A 19,513-nucleotide genomic window follows, 5' to 3' on the forward strand; every position below is an offset into this window, starting at 1 on the left:
TATCTGTAGTTAATGAGATGATTTTACAAAGTAGTAGTTCATATATTCTCTGTATGATTTCCTGATAGATAACACAAATTTTGGGAGCAGTTCATCAATAACATTTCCTGTATTGCATCGTACTGCTGAAGAAAAAATACTGAACTGCGACAGACTTACCCTGGAAAGGTGAGAAAGTCATGGAGTGCAAATGCTGTAGCTTGCAACTCATGTCTGATGGTTTGAAGTGATGGTAATGCCTGTGGTCAGTGGTGTAAGTGGGGGATTTGTTTTTGTTGGTTGTTTTTGTGTATGTTTGAGAACTGTGTCCCATAGAGAAATTCTGTATGATTGTCCTTGTGATGAATATATCCATACAGCAGTCATCTAAGGCAGTTAGGACTTTTCAGTATAAACTGAAGAGCTAGCTTAACTGTCGAATGCATTGTTTGGTTGGGGATAAGTTTGTGTAGTCCAAAAAATTTTGTCAGGTTAGTAGGACTCCTTCTGGAATAATCCTAAAATAATAATTATTTTAGCACAATTTCCTGTATCTTTTACTCTTCACATAAACACTTAGTATTACACACATTTATATTTCAAATGTAAAGTTCTGTAAACTAAAGAAAAATTGTATAGACATAGAATATGAATTCTGATCTGGGCAAGCTGATGAAAAAATCTGATGAAAAAATAAAAAATCATCAGGCTGCATCTGTTGAAATGTTAATGTGGTCATAATGTGCAGCTTGTGTGTAGTTTCCATGTAGCATGCAAATCTCTTAAGAGGACAGAGGTTCAAAGAATTTTGGAAACACTTCTACTATATTTTCATGCAAGGGTTTTGGGTTTTGTTTTGTTTTTTATAGTAAGGAGTTACTGTCTTATTTTACAGAATTTTATTAGCAAACTAATTAAAAGACATTCTTGCTTCTGTCAGAATGGGTGAGCAGAAGGTGGGTTACCGGTTTGGTACTTACATGTAGGTTGTTTTGTTTCTCTTTCCTTCCAGGCAAAAACTGACAGTGTGCCCAGTTATTGATGGAGAAGATCATCTTCGCTTATTGAATTTCCAACATAACTTTATAACCCGGATCCAAAATATTTCTAATCTGCAGCATCTTGTTTTCTTAGATTTGTATGATAACCAGATAGAAGAAATAAGTGGGGTTTCAACTCTGAGATCCCTAAGAGTCCTTTTGTTGGGAAAGAACAGGTAACATCAATAAAACTAACTTAAAGCACCTTATTTCTTTGTGCTGTAAGAACTGTGAGCTGTCACTGTTTCTGTTACTTAGAGTTTTGGAATTGCCTGTGTAACCAGTGACCTGGTCCCTAACGTTAGCTAAGTGTTAGGGATCCCACTGAGAAAGCACACAGTTTTTGCTCCTAATGTTGTTCATAAACTTCCTTTCTTATATAAGTTTTAGCAACAGTTCTGAAATACTTTATGTATATTCGTCTCATCTTCTGTTCTGATTGACTGTTTAATATGTGTTCTCATACTTGTGTGGCAGGTGGAATCTTTTTTCACATCACCTGCAGTATTTGTTGATTCTTTAACATATGAAAAATATTTCTGCCTGATGTATCTATTTTAGGAAAAAAAATCAGACAGATGAGTCATGGATTTTATTGCTTATTTATTGATTCTATTCTGTTGGGAGACATTATGCTAGTTTTATTACTTTCTAAAGATACAGTTCAAATCTTGTAGCCTTTAATTTAATAGAAGTATCTATGGAATTGTTAACACATTTAAGGTTTGTGCTTTGATTTTGTTCAATTTTCTTATTTTCTTTATATTCAGTAAAGGTAGAACTGGTAAACAAACTTCAGTCATGTGCAGATTATAAAGAATGCATCTCCTAATTCAAGCCTGCATTCAAAACTGGCAGTTTACAATTGTGCTGTATCTTATTAGAGCTGTCCTGAGTTAAGCTGTGAACAGTTACTTTTCTTCCCAGTAGCTGGTGCAGTGCTGTGTTTCAGCTTTAGTCTGAGAACAATGCTTATAACACACTGATAGTTTAGCTGTTGCTAAGTAATGCTTATTCTGATCAAGGACAGAGCTAATAGTTTTTATATTACAAATCTCACCTGTAGAAATTAATTCAGTGTATAGCAAAATACTGCGGTGTAGGAACAGTAATTTTAAGGAATTATTGTCCAAAACATAACTACATAGAGTGCTGTATGCTTTGTTTACATTTAAGTATAGTTTAGAGGTTAAGGTAGGACAAGACTTTCTCATAAATTATTACAGATCAGATACAGCTGTTAGCAGTGTGTTTTCAGCTTGATGTAGATATATGATCTTTGATTAGTCTTGAAAAAAATTCGTAAAACACATGATGTTTAATATCATCAGCCAGTAGCTGATGCTGCTGAGTATATAATAACCTAGGTTTGGAACCTGAGATGATAGGACAGGGCAGAAAAGCCTTAAGACAACAAAGTTGTACAGTAGGAGAAGAAATAGTGCCAAATCTAGAGATCTGTATTGTCTAGAAACGGCCAGTGGCTTTCAGTTTTGTTTTGGTTGGGTTTTTGGTTTTTTTGATTGGTTGTGTGTGGTGGTTTTTTGGTTGTGTTTCATTGTTGGCCTGGGGTTTTTGGGAGGTATGGGGGGGAATTCTGTGTTCTGAATCTCAAACTGTCAAAAACTTGTGTTGTTGTAATCTTTCAGACTTGGAATTAGCTGTTCACCAATAATAATGTGTGTGGGAACTGTTACTATTATTTAGGTGTCTGGATAGGTTGATTGTTGACTTTGTTTTAAAGTGGTGCAAGTATTAATTCCCTTTTCATCTTCCTAGAAGCACCACGTACATACTGCTGCTATTACATTAATGACAGAAAGGAAGGTGATAGTTAAAGGCATAAACTCTTTTTTTAACCTGTTTCAGAACTTTTTTATTCTTCTGTTATTCTTGGTAGGCAGGAACAAATGGCCAAGTACTGTATTAGCTGGGAAATGAATAATACTTTTTATCTAATATGAAAAATAATTATGTCATAATTGAAATCTTGCAGAATAAAGAAGATCTCAAATCTGGACAACCTAAAAAATCTTGATGTTTTAGATCTTCATGGAAATCAGGTACAGTATAATAACCTGCTTAGATGTTGTGCATTTCCTGTGTTTTTTTACAGAACTGCTGCTTTGAAAGGGAACTGGTAGCAAATTTTGCAACTGGTGAGGTCACAGAAATCAGTAAATCAATAAAAGGTGGCATGATGTTATTTTGAATTTGGTATCAAGTCTCTTATACTTTCAGCATTGTACTTCTGGAAGGTTACAGTGATTAAAATGCTGAGTCCACTGAGCATAATAGCACTCATGCCTGCAGAACAGTAATCTAGTATGAGCAGTTGTGATGTTAAAGTGACATAGTCTTAGAAGTCATAGAAAAAATTCAGATCCCATTCATGGTTGTGTTGTTCCTACTGTTTATCTTACAGAGCAAGATCACTTTCATATCTGTTGAAGACTGTACAATTTGTACAGGAAAAAGCCATTGTGTCCAAGCTCTTGATTGATTCATGCTTCTGAATGGTCTTCATTTGCTTTATGTCTATTCAGTTTCCCCAGTTCGACACTAAGCAGTCATTTGCATTTCAAGTGGTGCCTAAAGTTTTAACTGTACTAAATAGGAGAGGAAGATTCTTGGCTAATGTCTGTGTCAGAAGCAGCATGGTGTATTACGTGCCAGCCAGATACAGTATTCTTTTATAAAATAAGTTTAAAACACATGATAGAAAATGTTCCATAATTGAGCTGTAGAAAAAACGGTATGGCTATCGTGACTATATGAGACCAGTGTGTGCATTTTCTGGATTCATTTTCTGACAGTTTTAATGTCTTAACTGATTTCTCTGTCTTCTTTATTATATATTTGCTTGACAGTGGGGAATGGAAATGTGTCTGTATGAGTCCCTTTATGTTAATTAGAACATTATGAGGAGTTTTGGCCATAGTGCCTGACTGGTTGGTGCTAGATCAGCTTCATAGTAAAGGCCTGCTTTTAACTCCTGCTTTTTAACTCCTGTGTCAAGAGTTACATACTAAATCTCTGGAGCGTAAGAAATGCTTTTCTTTTTCAGAAGATGTAAATTATATATGTGCATTTGAAGGGCACGAATCATAGAATACTAGAATGGTTAGGCTTGGAAAAGACTTTAAGATCCATCTAGTTCCAACCTCCCTGCTGTGGGCAGGTGTGCCTTACACTAGACCATGTTGCCCAGGGCTCTGTCCAGGCTAGCTTTGAACACTGCCAGGAATGTGTTAGGAACATTAGGAAATGGAATTAATTGTTTTCTGCCTTTTCTTTTTTTTTGGTAGGCTTGGTGTATTTTTCATGGGAAGATCAACTAAAGACTATGAGCTCCTATTAATAAATTATCTTTCTGTTTCTTTATAGTTTAAAGCTATGGAAGTTTTCATATTAACTCTTTTTCCTGTCTGCCTTCAGCATCTCTGTTTTGATTGGGGGTTTTGCCTTTTGAAATTGCTGTGCCTTAGTTAATAGAAGATGAGGGAACACAATTTTTTAGTTGTAAAGACAGTTCTGTTAAAAGGAGAATATTTCGTGAGTGATCTTTATTGCAGTAGAGGGTTAGCTGAGTATTTGTTGCTTGCATACAGTTTACTTGAGATAAGAGTGAACTTGCATTCAGTGATTCTGATATCGCTATCTTTCCTCTGTAGTGATGTAATTCCAGAAGGCAATTTAACATGTTAGACTCCTGTAGATGAGAAAAGTCATATAAGTAAAATGCTACCATTTATATGGTGTTGCCTGGCAACAGTAACTTTACTACTACAATATACTATGGAATATAAATTACAACAGTAGTATCACTGCTTATAATACAGAACAGAATTTTTCCATAGTATTTGTTTTCATGGTTTGACTTGTCTGATGTCATTAAATAAAACCCATAAAATTTAATGTAGCAGGTTATAGCAGATTCCAGTAAATCCTCCTCATGCCTTTTGGCAAGTCATGCTACCAGATTGATTCTTTGGTAAATGTGATATTACACGATTCTTTCCAAGGATATTGAAGGTGCTCACATGTCTGGCAAGAAAATTTAGCCCTTTAACTACAACTTTTCCTCTTTATCGTATGTATATCTTATCGGACATATTTACAATACTAAAATATCTTAGGTAAATATCCTTAACATAATATCTGACCAAATTTTTTTCATTTTTACTTGAGTAATTTAATTCACTACAAGAATATTCTAAGGTGTTTGCAATAATCTTATTTTATTGGTGTTCAAAGCTATTTTTAATAATGCACAGTATCTCTTAGATGTTACCTGTGATCTTAGATGATTATTGGACAATGAAATCTTGTGTGCAAGTTGTGTTAAAGCTAGTTGAACTGCATTAGACTAACAAAAAACACGAACCCTTCCATAATGCACAGTATTTCTGTATAAAGTAAGAAATCTCAAGTGGTCACTCTCAGTAGATGCAGAATAGAAATTCTCAAATAGGATATGTCCAGAATATTAATATTGTTAATCTTATTTTCCAAAAATAGTGCTACAGTCTAAGTAGAAATTATTTCTTTTTTGTTAATGTTCATGGAGTAGTAGCAGTTAAGAGAAAAGTTAGATTCCTGGTTTAGTCTTTATCTTCCCTCCCTCTCTCTCTGGGTATAAATCAGTCCCCTAGATGGAATGCAGATTGTGAAACTTAAAAGACTGGAATGTTTCCAAGAGGTTGGAGGTGAGGAAAAACAGGAGGAGGAAAATTTCATTTTTGTACTCTTCTGGGAAAGTATTTTGATCTGTTTGTGTGCTGGGTTTTTTTGGATAATATGGTTTGGTCTGAACTTTAAGACTTCTCTCACCCAAGTGAGAAATGTACTGGTGACTGGATGTGCTTTAAAACATTGAGGTATAGTATTCCACAGTGCTTAATAAACCTTGTATGGCTTTTGGTTTTCCAAATCAAGGTTTTAAGTGCATTAGTAATTAAAGAAAATACCTTTGTACAATAAATATCCAAAAGAAGGTTAAAAAGAAAAAAAAGTAATGCCTAATAAAATATTGCACTTAATGCCTGTGCTTTACAAAAAGGACAAAATGTGAATTCCCTTGTCATATTACTACTCTTAGTCTGTTTTTCTTCATGATTTAGAGAGGCTTTTGATTTTACTACTGCCCAGTATAAAATTGCAAGAAAACACAGCATCTTAATAACATTTAATTTGCATGTAGAGACTGTTTCTATGGTTATTAAAACACTAATATGGGCATAAAATACTGCATCAGGGATCCACCTGTCTAAGAAGGGCAAGAGAATTTCTGGCAGCAGCATGGCTATTTAAAGCAGTACAATTTTTGCTTAATTTTGAACTGAATATTTAATTTCTAAACAGTGTGCTCCTATGCACTGTGGAGAGAATGCTGTTTGTTGACTTGGTTTTTGTTGTCAAGGTAAACAGTATAAATGGTATATGTTTCCTATAAATGCTTTTTAAAACCTTTTTTATTTTAGGTAGGGTTAAAATGGAATTTACTCCATTTTCCAGTGAACTAATTCATTAAAGTGAGTCAAGTTAAGACTTCAACTTTGTTCAGAATGAAAAAAGTCTATTTAGAATGAATGAAGTCTAACTTCACTTAGAATGAAATTCACTTTATAATGCTTCACATTTTAAGAAATCTTTTTTTTTTCTTTGTTTTCTGTTTAACTCTGAATAATTTTCCTTGCCAAAAGTTTAAGGATATAACTAAAAGAAAAAACCAGGCAACTTGATATTTTTCAGGTATAAACTTCTTTTCAGTGATCTCAAAATGCATATTATAAAATGGACTTTTGTGTAGTTGATGATTGGGGCACATAACCATTTTTTGAAATAAATCTATTTCATGTCAAAGTATTCAACATACAAGCAAACAAGAAAATCGTGGGTTTGTCCAGTTCTGGTTTGTATCCAACCTACACCTCACAGCATGTACTAAAAGCTGGTGTATCTTCATATGTTGGGTGCCTAATTGAAATAGCAAATCCAGTAAAGTTAATCTTAAAACTTAACAAAGTCATCAAAGTGCAACTCTCTACATTGCTGATGAAATCTTTATCTTCGTGTTAGCAGTGAAATGCCAAGAATAATATTCTACATTGTGGCATGCTGTAATCCTACCTAAGCAGACATCTGCAGAGGTCTATGCTCTTCATGCTACTCATCTTCTCTTGGCTTTGCTTTTACAAGTCTTTCTGTCTACATACCTTGTTCTAAATGGAGGTATTTTCTATTCCTTCAGCTGTAATATTTTTGTATCCTGATAATTATTTTCTGCATATAACACCCAAAAAAGGATAATGCGTACTAGTTAGCAGTTCAATCAAAGGTTGGTTTAAGATGTTATCTTATTTTTTTTTCTTTTTTAACTGAAAAATTGCTGAAATACTTTTTATAGCAGCATATTCAGGTCATGTGTCATAGGCTTATATACATATATGAAAATTACCAACAACAGTATGTTTTCTCAAACTGTTAAATAACAGTTACCTTACCTCTCCTACTTTTACAGGAGCTACTAGAAGCTTTCTGGAAGCTGGCGTGGCCAGGTGTGTACTGGTCTAAAGCATCAGAAAGTTTCATTATCACTAGGAAGGGGTGATAGCAGCCATTGTCTTGCTTGTCTGCATGGAAGTGCTGTTAGCAGCTTTGAGGAGGAATAGTGTACCCTGAGTACACAGCGTTGAAGGGAGCTTGGGGTGGTCCAGGAGATGATCATTCTGTTTAAAAAGGGAATTAATCCAAATTGTGTCAACAGAGTAATAATTAATGCCTTGGTGAAACAGGTACATTTGTAGAAGTAAAAAGTAATTTTAAGGGGCAACAGATATTATTGCTGTTTTGATTGCCATTGTCTTGAGGGGTTTTTTTTATCAATACCACCTGAATCTCTAAAATAAGGTATTAATTATAAAGCCAAACTTCAGGCAGCTACCTGTTTACTGTAGTGCAGTCACTTTGATTGCTCCATTTTTCTAGTCCCATGAAGCCATGAATTGCCAAAGAAGTGCTGGGGACTGTAAAGTTAATGTGCTGGGTATCCAAACTAAGGATGCTGTTGCTTTTTTTTGTAACTTTTGGGTTTGTCTTTCCAATTACAGCAATTACCTGCTTGTAAAACTTCATTGCAAGTTCCGATTTCAGAAAAATTGCTTTCTTCTTCTCAGGGCTGTGACTGTTTCTTGCCCCTGACTCACAGCAGGTTCCTGTCCTCATGACCTGCTGGAAAGACTTCGGAGCTCCTGTAGATAGAACTGTGAATGCTACTACTGGATTTTTAAGAAGCAGGAAGGGAAACTGGCAGAGTTTTGTAATGGTGGGGAGATACGATGCCACATACTTTTGTAGCATAGGTACCAGGAGATTTGGAGATGTGTTTGGGTGCCTTTGCAGACAAATTAAGGATCAGTCATGCACAAAACTTGCTAATTTTAGCATAGCATGATGTCATCAACATTGTCTTAGTTTTTGGTGTCTTCAAGGTTACTGCTACACAACAGAATGGCTGAAGTAACCTGTTTTCTGATGGTAAGGAAGGAAGTGGTGACATTTTACTGCTGAGTAAGGTTCAGTATATAACAATGTGCAGTCTCCCTTTCTTTGAAAGTGAAACATAGCTCCCTGCAGTAATCAGCCTGTCCCCAAAGACGTAAGATTTCTTTGAGGGTTTTAGTGTTCTATAGACCTTCTTTGCTTTGGCAGAGGGCTTGACATTTGCTGTTCACTAATGCAATGCAGCTCAGCTTGTCTGGTAAGTGGATTAAAAGACTTGCGTTGCCATTGATTCATAGAAGCACCTAGGTTGGAAGAAACCTTTAAGATTATCAAGTCCCACTGCTACCCCAGTACTGCCATGTCCACCCCTAAGCTGTGGCACTAAGGATCTCATCTACACAGTTTTTGAACACTCCCAGGGATGGTGATTCCACCACTGGCCTGGACAGCCTGTTCTATTGCCTAATCACTCTTTTGGTGAAGAAATACCTCTGTGCTGGGACCCATGCTGTTTAATATTTTCATCAATGACCTGGATAAGGGAACTGAGTGTACCCTCAGCAAGTTTGCTGAGGACACTAAACTGAGAGGAGTGGCTGACACACCAGAAGGCTGTGTTGCCATTCAGCGAGACCTGGACAGGCTGGAGAGTTGGGCAGGGAGAAACTTGATGAAATTCAACAAGGGCAAGTGTAGAGTCTTGCATCTGGGGAAGAACAACCCCATGTACCAGTACAGGTTGGGAGTTGACCTGCCGGAAAGTAGTGAAGGGGAAAGGGACCTGGGGGTCCTGGTGGACAGGAGGATGACCATGAGCCAGCAATGTGCCCTTGTGGCCAAGAAGGCAAATGGCATCCTAGGGTGCATTAGAAAGGGTGTGGTTAGTAGGGCAAGAGAGGTTCTCCTCCCCCTCTACTCTGCCTTGGTGAGGCTGCATCTGGAATATTGCATCCAGTTCTGGGCCCCTCAGTTCAAGAAGGGCAGGGAATTGCTTGAAAGAGTCCAGCACAGAGCCACAAAGATGGTGAAGGGAGTGGAACACCTCCCTTATGAGGAGAGGCTGAGGGAGCTGGGTCTCTTTAGCTTGGAGGAGAGGAGACTGAGGGGTGACCTCATCAGTGTTTACAAATATGTAAAGGGTGGGTGTCAGGATGATGGAGCTAGGTTTTTTTCAGTGATATCCAGTGGTAGGACAAGGGACAATGGGTGTAAATTGGAGCATAGGAGGTTCCACATTAACATCAGGAAGAACTTCTTTACTGTAAGAGTGACAGAGCACTGGAACAGGTTGCCCAGGGGGGTTGTGGAGTCTTCTACGTTGAAGATATTCAAGGCCCGCCTGGACAAGTTCCTGTGTGATATACTCTGGGTTACCCTGCTCTTGGAGGGGGGTTGGACTAGATGATCTTTTGAGGTCCCTTCCAACCCTTGGGATTCTGTGATTCTGTGTAATATCCAATCTAAACCTCCCCTGGCACAGCTTGAGACCATTACCTCTTGTGCTATCACTTGTTATGTGGGAGAAGAGATAAGCAACTTCATTGTTCCATCCTCATTTCAGGTCGTTGTAGAGAGCAGTAAAGCCCCCCCCCCCCGAGCCTTCTCTTCTTCAGACTGAACCACTGAACCACCCCAGTTCCCTCAGCTGTTTCTCATCAGACGTTTTCTCCAGATCCTTCACCAGCTTTGTTGCCCTTCTCTAGACCTCGTCCAGCAACTCAGTGTCTCTTGTAGTGAGGGGCATGGAACTGAACCCAGTATTTGCAGTGCAGCCTCAGCAGTGCCAAATATGAGGGGATGATCACTTCCATGATCTTGCTAGCTGACTGTTGCTGATACAGTCCAGAATGCTGTTGACTTTCTTGGCTGCCTGGGCACAAGCTGGCTTATGTTCAGCTCTGTCAGTCAGCACCCCCAGGTCCTTTTCCACGGAGCAGCTTTCCAGCCACTCTTCCCCCGGCCTGTAGCATTGCATGGGGTTGTTGTAGCCCAAGTGCAGAACCCAGCACTTCGTCTTGTTGAACCTCATACAATTGGCCTTGGCCCATTGATCTAGCGTGTCTATATCTGTCTGCAGAGCCTTCCTATCCTCCAGCAGGTTCGTGCTATGACAAGAAAGATATCAGTGAAGTGAATACTAGTACTTAATGTGTAGCAGACTGTAGCTTGTTTTCAGCAACTTGTGACATAATTATAATGGTTTAGAAAAATACTTGAGCGCATTATTGTAACTGAGTTGTTTGTTTATGTATACTCTAAAAAAGTACTTACTACATATATCTATTGTATATCTATATAAGCCACAGTATGTATGTTTATAATTATGTCTCTTTCACAGATTTCTAAAATAGAAAACATCAGTCATTTGAATGAACTCAGAGTGTTAAACCTTGCCAGAAACCTACTAACCATTGTAGAAAATCTTAACGGACTGGATTCACTTACAGAGCTCAACCTTCGTCATAATCAAGTCTCTGCTATAGTAAGGAGCAAAACTCTTGTATTTTTCTCTTCCTTTATGTTGGTTTTAACAAAATTCACTGTTAGTGTAACTTGTCTAAACTGTATCAGTATTTCAGACTTGTGGAATTTTGTGTTTTCCCATATCATGTTGCTTATAGCTCATACTTACTCCTTGCTTCCTGTTGCTACAAATGGGGAATCAGCATGAAATTTAGTGAGTTACAGGCTTGGACTCTGCACTGCATCTCAATGTTTTAGTCTTTTGTGACCAGAGGCAGTGTTTCAGAAGATTATATTCTCTTCAGGGAAGTACTTTATTTTGTCTGATTGTTAATTTGCTTTTACCCTGGTTAAATTCTAAAGGAATGGTGTTACATGTGTGTATTTTTGTGTTGGTTTTTTTAGTGATTTTTAACAAGTATGACACTAACTCTCCTTCCTCTAGAGAAGGACTCCATGTGAAGTCAAGTCTTCAACACATCATAATCTCTGAAATCTAAAGTAAATCAATGTATTTGTCCTAAATTAAAATCTCTTATTTTAATGACAGATGTTGTCTTTTTCTCTTTGCACAAGGTACATGTATTTATTTAGTTTTTGTTTTTTTTTTAAGTAAAGCTGTGTTACTTTTGTATTGAAATTTAGAATCTGCTCCAGTACTACATTACTGAAAATCCAGAAATATCTAAATAAATATACCAGTTTATGGAAAGAATATCCAAGATATTCTTACGTTATTGCTGGAGTAGTTAAAGGAGGGGGGCTATATTTGTTTTCTTTAAGAGGTTTAGGTTTTCTTATGGTTAACTGTCATTTTAATCATTATATAGGTATAATGCAGCACTTAAAGCTAAAATTTTGCAGTTAAGTTCATTAAAGAATTTGACTTCTGTGATTTAGCTTTTGGCCCGTGTTTTAGTTACTGGGTTACTATGACAACACTATTCATATGAATCAAGCTTTTAAAATTGATTACTCCCTTAAATGAAAGAACCTAACATCAAATTTAAAAAGTTTGCCGTCCCAAAAACCATGAAATAACATAAATATAATTTAATAACTTTCAGTACATTTTATGAGCCTTCCTTATTTTTCACACGCACACACCACACACACACACACACACACACACACAGACAGAGTAAGGTGGTTGTTTTTGTGAAGGGAAGATGATGATGTCATTTGTCAAACAGAATGAGGTTTCATGCTGAACTCCGTATCCCTTGCAGCTTACTCTATTTGAATAAATCAAGTTATCCAACTAGGTTGGAGTTTGTTCAAACACTGGCCTTAGTTTAGCAATTTTTGGACCACTTTTTGTCTTAGAAGTACTCATTAGATTCTGGAAATTCATGAACCCTAAGTAGTTATTTTTGTAAGAATAAAACATAGTATGTCCAAAGCTGTAGGATTTAAAAAGGCAGTCTTGAGGCTTGGTTTGTGGCAGAATAATATCTTAGAGGATTGAAGTGTCTTCAAGAAGTCTGACCATTCTGGAAAATAGCAGAGAGAATAAATGATTACAAAGTGCCTCATGTGGTATCAGAAGCATAAATCTGTGCATACCATTAATTATAAAACATTTATTTACTTTCCATCCAGTTGTGAAGTGGGGTCCACTGTTAGGAAGATTAACTATGTTTTTGATTGAAAGACAGACCTGCTTGACTGCTTTGAGGTATTAAAAGCTTAGACTTACAGGTTTTGCCATTTGCAGCTTGATCTTAGATTTGAAGGAGGACTCATCAAGGTGTTCACCATTTGTGCAAAGAATTCCTGTCCTGCATGAGTCCATTGCTTTATATGACTGAATCAAAGTGGAAGAAGCTGGAGGCTTTTATTTCTTTTTTTTTCTTTTTGCTGTCACACCTGTGAGACTTGTGATGTACTTTACAGGACAGCAGCGTATGCTTGTTAAGGAAATTTGTCTTCAGAAGAAATTACTTTGCATTCCTCAATGCAAAATTCTTTGATAAGTTAAAATTATGCTACATAAGAATTACTGTGCACAACTCTATAATGCCTGTTTTCAAGTGTATATTAACCTGTATCATGCTTGCCCACTCCTTTAAGCATAGACAGTGAGAGCAGGTTTAGGAACAGAGGGTACATCCAGATGGAATTCTGTTGTGAACTCAGTCTTTCCACACTCTAATCTGGGAGGATCTGGAACCGCTCTGAACCAGGAGTTTTGTATCTTCAAACCTGAGCAGATAAGCACTGCTTGTTGTATACAGAGCTGTGACTCTCAGCAACACCCGTTAGCTCTCATTCGCAGTTTCATTAATTGAAGCTGCATGGTTTGTTTAGAGCTGTCTTGTGCTCATCTGTTTAGGTAGAATGAACTATTTCTTTATCTCAAACGTGATGCAGACATGTCACAAATCAGGTGGAGGGAGAAAGGGCTGTAGATGTGATTTTGTGGCTAACATCAATGTAGTGAGTCCTGTGACACTTCCCTGTGATGTAAGTAACAGTTTGATGTCCTCTGGCTGCAAATTTGAGTATATTCCTTAGTAGGATAAGGAGATGAATATATATAACGGAGGATTGAGGTGTGCAGCCTGAATAGTATATGAATCACTGAAGACTGTGCTGTGTGGCTGTTACGGATTTATATTTCATAAATAAAGTTTGTGCGTTTTATGTTTCATCCTAATAATATTTGTGTTACTTCAGTTTAGAGCTTTCTTCTGAAGGTCTTTAGTGGCATATATTAAATTTGATTACTTGCTCTGGAAACTCATTCCTTATAAATTTTAATTGTAAAGTTGACAGTCCTTCAGATCATTCTTTGGCAGAAAAGTCATTGCTGTTTGGTGCTGCTAACTGCATTACTGCATTGCACTTCGAAAACCTTATTTCAGCATGGTCACGAAAAGTCTATTTTTTTTTTTTAACGAGTGTGTTTATCCTGCAGTGTAAATGCTGAGGCAGCACATTGGCTTATTTCCCAAAAGCCTGTTCAGAAAGCAGCAGCAGCGTTATCCTCTTTTCTTTAACATCATTTGCTTTGGAAGTGATGCAGCTTGTTCTGCAGCATGGATATCTGCACTGAAACACTCCCTTGCAGTCTGCAGTAGGGAGAAATGGAGCTGCAGAAATCAATGTTGCAGCAAGGTTATAGCAGAGAAATGATTGTATTTCATCAGGAAAGTGGAGAGGTTCAAAAGCTACTTTCAGCTACTGAATTTATGCTTCTTTCCTTCTAGAAAGATGTGGATACTTTGCCATGTCTCCAGCGCCTCTTCCTCAGCTTCAACAATATATCTAGGTAAGGGAAATAACAATTTGCTTCCTATTAGTAATTTAAAATATACTGTAGTAGCAGGATTTCATTAAAATGCAAATTGTGAGTGCAAATACTATTTTTCCCCTAATGGCATAATCAAGCCATTTAAACATTTCTTGAAACCCTTTGCATTTTAATGTATTTGTACTATGAGAATTCTACCAAGAAACTTTTATTTTTAATTTTAAAATCATCATACTCTTTATAGTGATAATCAAAATTAAGCATAGTGTTGTAAGTTTTGCTGTTAAACTAGCTGTTAAACTAGCGTTACAAAAGGCACATATTATATTTAACATACCATCACTGTATTTATGGAGTTACACAAACTGCTGAGTCAGATTCTGCTTATGGTGCTTAGATTTTTTCATGCTTGTATTTAGTTTGCCCATATATTAATAAAGTCTGAAAGGTATGTTCATGTTTATTTCCCTTTCAAACCAGATGACAGAACCAGACTAGCTTGACTTTCAAAGCAGGGTTTCTCTAGTATCAAGTAACTAAGTGCATTTTGTTATAAATAAAAAAAATGTGTGTTCTATGCTTTTTCATAGTCACGCATTTTTGGAGTCTGCCATTATACCAGTGCCAATATTAAAAAAACAAAATAATTAAGTAGTGTCTGCATTATCTTTAGTTGGGTATGTCCTTTTTCCTGTCCCTTAATCACCACCATCATTCTTTGCTTAGAATCAAATAATTTAATTTGATGTAGGGGAAAGATGCTTCATGCTCCAACTACTGGAAATAATGTGTTGTTCTTGTGGTATCTGCTTTCTCTTTAAAATGTTACATTTAGTATGGGCTTTTATTGTAATAGCCACTTCAAACATTTTAAGTTGACCTGCATTATGTTTTTTGCAGACAGCTCCAACCTACTTGTCTGTCTTCCTGATGTTCTTAAAGTACAAATGCAGTAGAGCTCCTTAAATACTCAGGGGTACTAAGCCTTAAAAAAAATCAGAGATGAATTGCAGGAATCTTTAATCTGCTCTTTCCTTAACTAATCTGCTAGTCTTCTTATTTTATGTTTTAAATTAGCATAATAAAGAGAGGGGGTAGCCTTTTGCTTCTCTTGGATAATTTCCAGGGCTGAAACCTGCCTTTTGTTTCTGTTTTTCTAAAAACAGTCTTAGCTTGGCAGGATACTGAGGGGACTGCAGTAGCTGGCTCCCTTGCCATCAGGGAGCATCACTGCAGTCACTAGAATTTCTGAATCTCTTTAAATACTTGGTATATTTTGCACAGTTTTCAGACTCCTTTTTCACATGTATTTTCACAGTGTTTAAGGAAGAAAATATGTCATTTTTTTCTCTGTGATGTTTTCAGAGTAGATTTCTCAAATGTCATGCGTTCAGTAGCTTGCTTCTTGGTACTTTGTCATGATTTTTGTTACTCACTGGGGCTTCAGCTAAACTATTGATAGATCTAGTTTTATGTTTCATGTAAGCCAGAAATACTCAAGAACGTTTGTGCAAATATGTAATTTGGTTTTAATTTGTAGTTGGAAAAGGTATATAAAATAAGATCTTAACATGAAATGAAAGACATTGCTCTTCTATACATTATGTATATATATGTGGGTAGATAGGTGAATGAATCAGTTTAACTCTTTATTTACCATTCTCTATTTTAAAACAAAGAAACAATTTCTTTTGATGATCACATTTAGCCTAGGTTTTTGAATTAATCTTTCTATTACATATGGCAGTAAAGAAGGCTAAAAACCCCATTAATTCCTGATTTTGACTTCTGTAGTAGATACGTCTTCTAACAGGAAATTGACTAAATATAAAAATATACTCTTGACCATCTGTTTTCTGATACTTGGCTTGATACTGACTGAAGAAGTTATATGCAACTGTAATACTAGTGAATTGCTATGTTACATCTTAACATTCCTATAACTCTTTTAAATTATTTTGTGTGATTTTGAGTCACTTACCTGGGTTTGCTCTGTGCCATATGGTAGTTTTAGAAGTTATTTTTCCTAGAAACAGCTGTGTCTGTTCTTTCTTTTAGATAATCAAATTGATACAAAAGTATTCCAGTTCATTTGTCTCTAGGTGCATAGAGAAAACCCACAAATGGAAACGAACAACAAAGTATATTGGCAAAACCTGGATATATTTGTATTACAGTTCATTAAAATACCTCATTAGTGACCATTTTAAAAGTAGCGCTTTTGAGGCAGTGCTTTCATGGAAAGTTTTGCTGCTTTCCTCTGTCAGCAAAAATGTGTGAGTCTGAAATTGATACATACTGGCACAAATATTTCAGTAGAAGATCATAGAATCATAGAATAGTTGGGATTGGAAAGGACCTTAAGATCATCTAGTTCCAACCCCCCTGCCATGAGCAGGGACACCTCACACTAAACCATATCACCCAACACTTCATCCAACCTGGTCTTGAACACTGCCAGGGATGGAGCATTCACAACCTCCCTGGGCAACCCATTCCAGTACCTTACCACCCTAACTGTAAAGAATTTCTTCCTTAGATCCAATCTAAACCTCTGCTGTTTAAGTTTCAACCCGTTACCCCTTGTCCTATCACTACAGTCCCTAATGAACAGTCCCTCTCCAGCATCCCTGTAGGCCCCCTTCAGATACTGGAAGGCTGCTATGAGGTCTCCATGCAGCCTTTTCTTCTCCAGGCTGAACAGCTCCAACTTTCTCAGCCTGTTTTCATACGGGAGGTGCTCCAGTCCCCTGATCATCCTCGTGGCCTCCTCTGGACTTATTCTAACAGTTCCATGTCCTTGGGAGCACCTTTTAAAAATTGTCACTAATTAAGGCATGAGAATATATCATGGATTTAATCGCCAGTTCCTTATTCCCTCATACTTTATAGGAGACCTCAATTCTGCTGCTTCTTTGCAGAGCTTTTAGTAAAAGTGTCTGTATTGGCAAGATAATACAAGCTAAAATGAATGTTGTAGAAGTTGATGCTGATCTGAAACAAAAGCAATCCTACTTCTGGCTTCAGCCCAAAAAATTCAGTTACAAACTGAAGGCATTCTATCTAATGGCTGAAGGTAATATATCTCTGTCTCTAGAACTAGTTATAAAGAAGGGGGAGAAATCCAGTTTTGAGTTTGTCATGTGGTGCTGGGAAGAGACTACAGAAATTTTTCTTCAGGAAAGATGCGCCACTGAGATCTAGAGAAAGTTATTATTCACATTTCAAAATATGAAACCAGGGTAGACTTATTTTTAAATCTTGGGGGAAAAAAAAAGGTACATATTTTCACTGTTACACTGCTGTCCTTATCAGCATTATGTTTATTTTTATTTATACCTTTTTTCTTAGCAGCATGAAAATTTATAAAGACATTGTTAAATACTTGAACAAGGAGAGTGAAAGGTTGACCGTGGTAGCTTCTGTTTTCATCAGTAGTTTAGTGGTTAGAAACATGGGAATCCCCAAGTTTTCTTCTTTGACTGAATATTTTTTTAACTTACAGTTCCTTCTTGGGTGTTCTGTCACATTGTAGTGAGCATGTTGCCTTCCTTCTCCAGAGTTTTTCTCTTTTATAGAACATGCTTTTAAAAAGTCTTTGGTGCATATGTATGGAGAAGTAACAACCATCTTTCTAAGCAAGTAGGCTGTAACAGAGGACAGGTGTTTTTGTGAATGCTTATCACTGATGGAGGTTGAGCTTAGATCACTCCAGAGTATTCTGTAGCTTAGTGATGCCACACTGTCGTATGAGGTGGGAGGAGTGAGTTTGCTTTTGTACCCCTTCAGGCAGAGGGGAGAATTGGATGCAGGACCCTGAGCATGCACACAAGATGTAAAACTGACCTATTCTGAAAAGATTTGCAGAAAAGACTTTTTGATAATTTTGCCTAAATTCACAACTTGTGTCTGTGTTGCCAAAACTGCCATTTTAGCATAGATAAATTGATCTAGCAAGAAAGAACAGGGAAGGAGAGGGGTTTCCTGTAGTTTGGTGGAACTTCTGCAGGAGAACGTCGTTTGGAAAGAGAGGCAGATATTCCATTCAATATGATTGACTGAGACAGTCTGAGACAGTGTCATCCAAAGCTGATTTGTATTTTGGGAGCAGGTTGAAGACTCCTTTGTAGATAACAGAGGTTAGAGAGAGCACTGAGACATGGCCTCTGCTTCCCATAGGGTATTTACCCCTTGGCTCTGTGCTGCGTGCTGGGAAGCGGACAGAAGCTTGGTTGTAAAATTATGCAATCTGTTTGCTAAGTGTGTTGTGTTACAGCTTTGCTTGTCTTAGCATTGGGATGCCAATGTGACAAGTAAAGTATATTTAGTTTTCTAGGTTGAGTTTCTAAAGGTCTCTCTTTCATATTCCTTTTTCACATTTTTATACAAAGATGTGAAACAGCTATTTTGCGCTACTGTTTAGCTCTAAAATTTGGTGCTAATAGGGCAGCTAAAAGCAGGATGAACTCGCATGTGTTGGCTCTGGAATGAATGTTCTGGAGCATTGAGAATTTCAAAGCACAACAGTATGTATAAGTGGGAGATCTTGAAAACACTAGCAAACTTTCAACTTTTCTGTCATTTATTTCCTGAAGAGATTAGTTTAATTAAATCATATGTAATGGCAAGTACTGTTTGGTTAGGTGTTTAGCGAGAAGTGCGTGGAGTAAATATATTTAATGCTTTTAATAAATATATTTACGTTTTTTTTAAATAATTGTTTTAAACCAAAAGTTTTCCATATTTGCCACACAAAATGGATATAGTTATCCTATTCTGTTACGCTTATGAATTTGCTTTACTAACTTCTGTGTCGTTTGGGAAGATTGTCTTTTACCTTCAGGACATAAGTAATGTCAACCTGATCTTCATAAAATGTGTTATGCAAGCTGGTTTATGGAAAGGAAACCAGGTCATAAAAAGACTCTTTAAGGGATATCTCATTTCATAATCTGATATTCTGGTATATCTGAAGCCATTTGCAGCTGAATGTTATTCCTCAGCAGATTATTGCATGGCTTTTGAAAGCTGAGTGATACAAATGATAAAAGGCAGTTGCCACTGTATTCAATTTATTCAGTCTTTAACATAAACATTCGTACTGCATATTATTTCCAATTCTTAAGTTCATAATTAAGCACATAATTAAAAGTTTGGAATCCAAGTATAGAGGAAGACTCTTCCTGCCACCAAAGGACAATAAAACCAACTGAAGCAGTCACTAATATTATCAGCATAGTAAAGCTTTTCCATCAAGTAATTCCATATT

At 36.8% G+C, this 19,513-nt stretch overlaps 1 protein-coding gene across 2 annotated transcripts in view; it reads left to right on the plus strand.

The window, feature by feature from the left end:
- Positions 1-19,513, plus strand: part of LRRC49 (leucine rich repeat containing 49) — a 49,872-nt gene that overhangs the window by 4,006 nt on the left and 26,353 nt on the right. For both annotated transcript variants that reach the window (XM_031046000.2, XM_013128189.3), the window contains exons 5-9: positions 69-168; positions 992-1,195; positions 3,016-3,082; positions 10,864-11,007; positions 14,201-14,262. In XM_031046000.2, the coding sequence (XP_030901860.2) occupies positions 69-168; positions 992-1,195; positions 3,016-3,082; positions 10,864-11,007; positions 14,201-14,262 (577 nt within the window). The remainder of the gene's footprint in view (positions 1-68; positions 169-991; positions 1,196-3,015; positions 3,083-10,863; positions 11,008-14,200; positions 14,263-19,513) is intronic.

This window comes from Melopsittacus undulatus, chromosome 9 (genome assembly GCF_012275295.1).
Source record: "Melopsittacus undulatus isolate bMelUnd1 chromosome 9, bMelUnd1.mat.Z, whole genome shotgun sequence".
Classification (NCBI taxonomy): domain Eukaryota; kingdom Metazoa; phylum Chordata; class Aves; order Psittaciformes; family Psittaculidae; genus Melopsittacus; species Melopsittacus undulatus.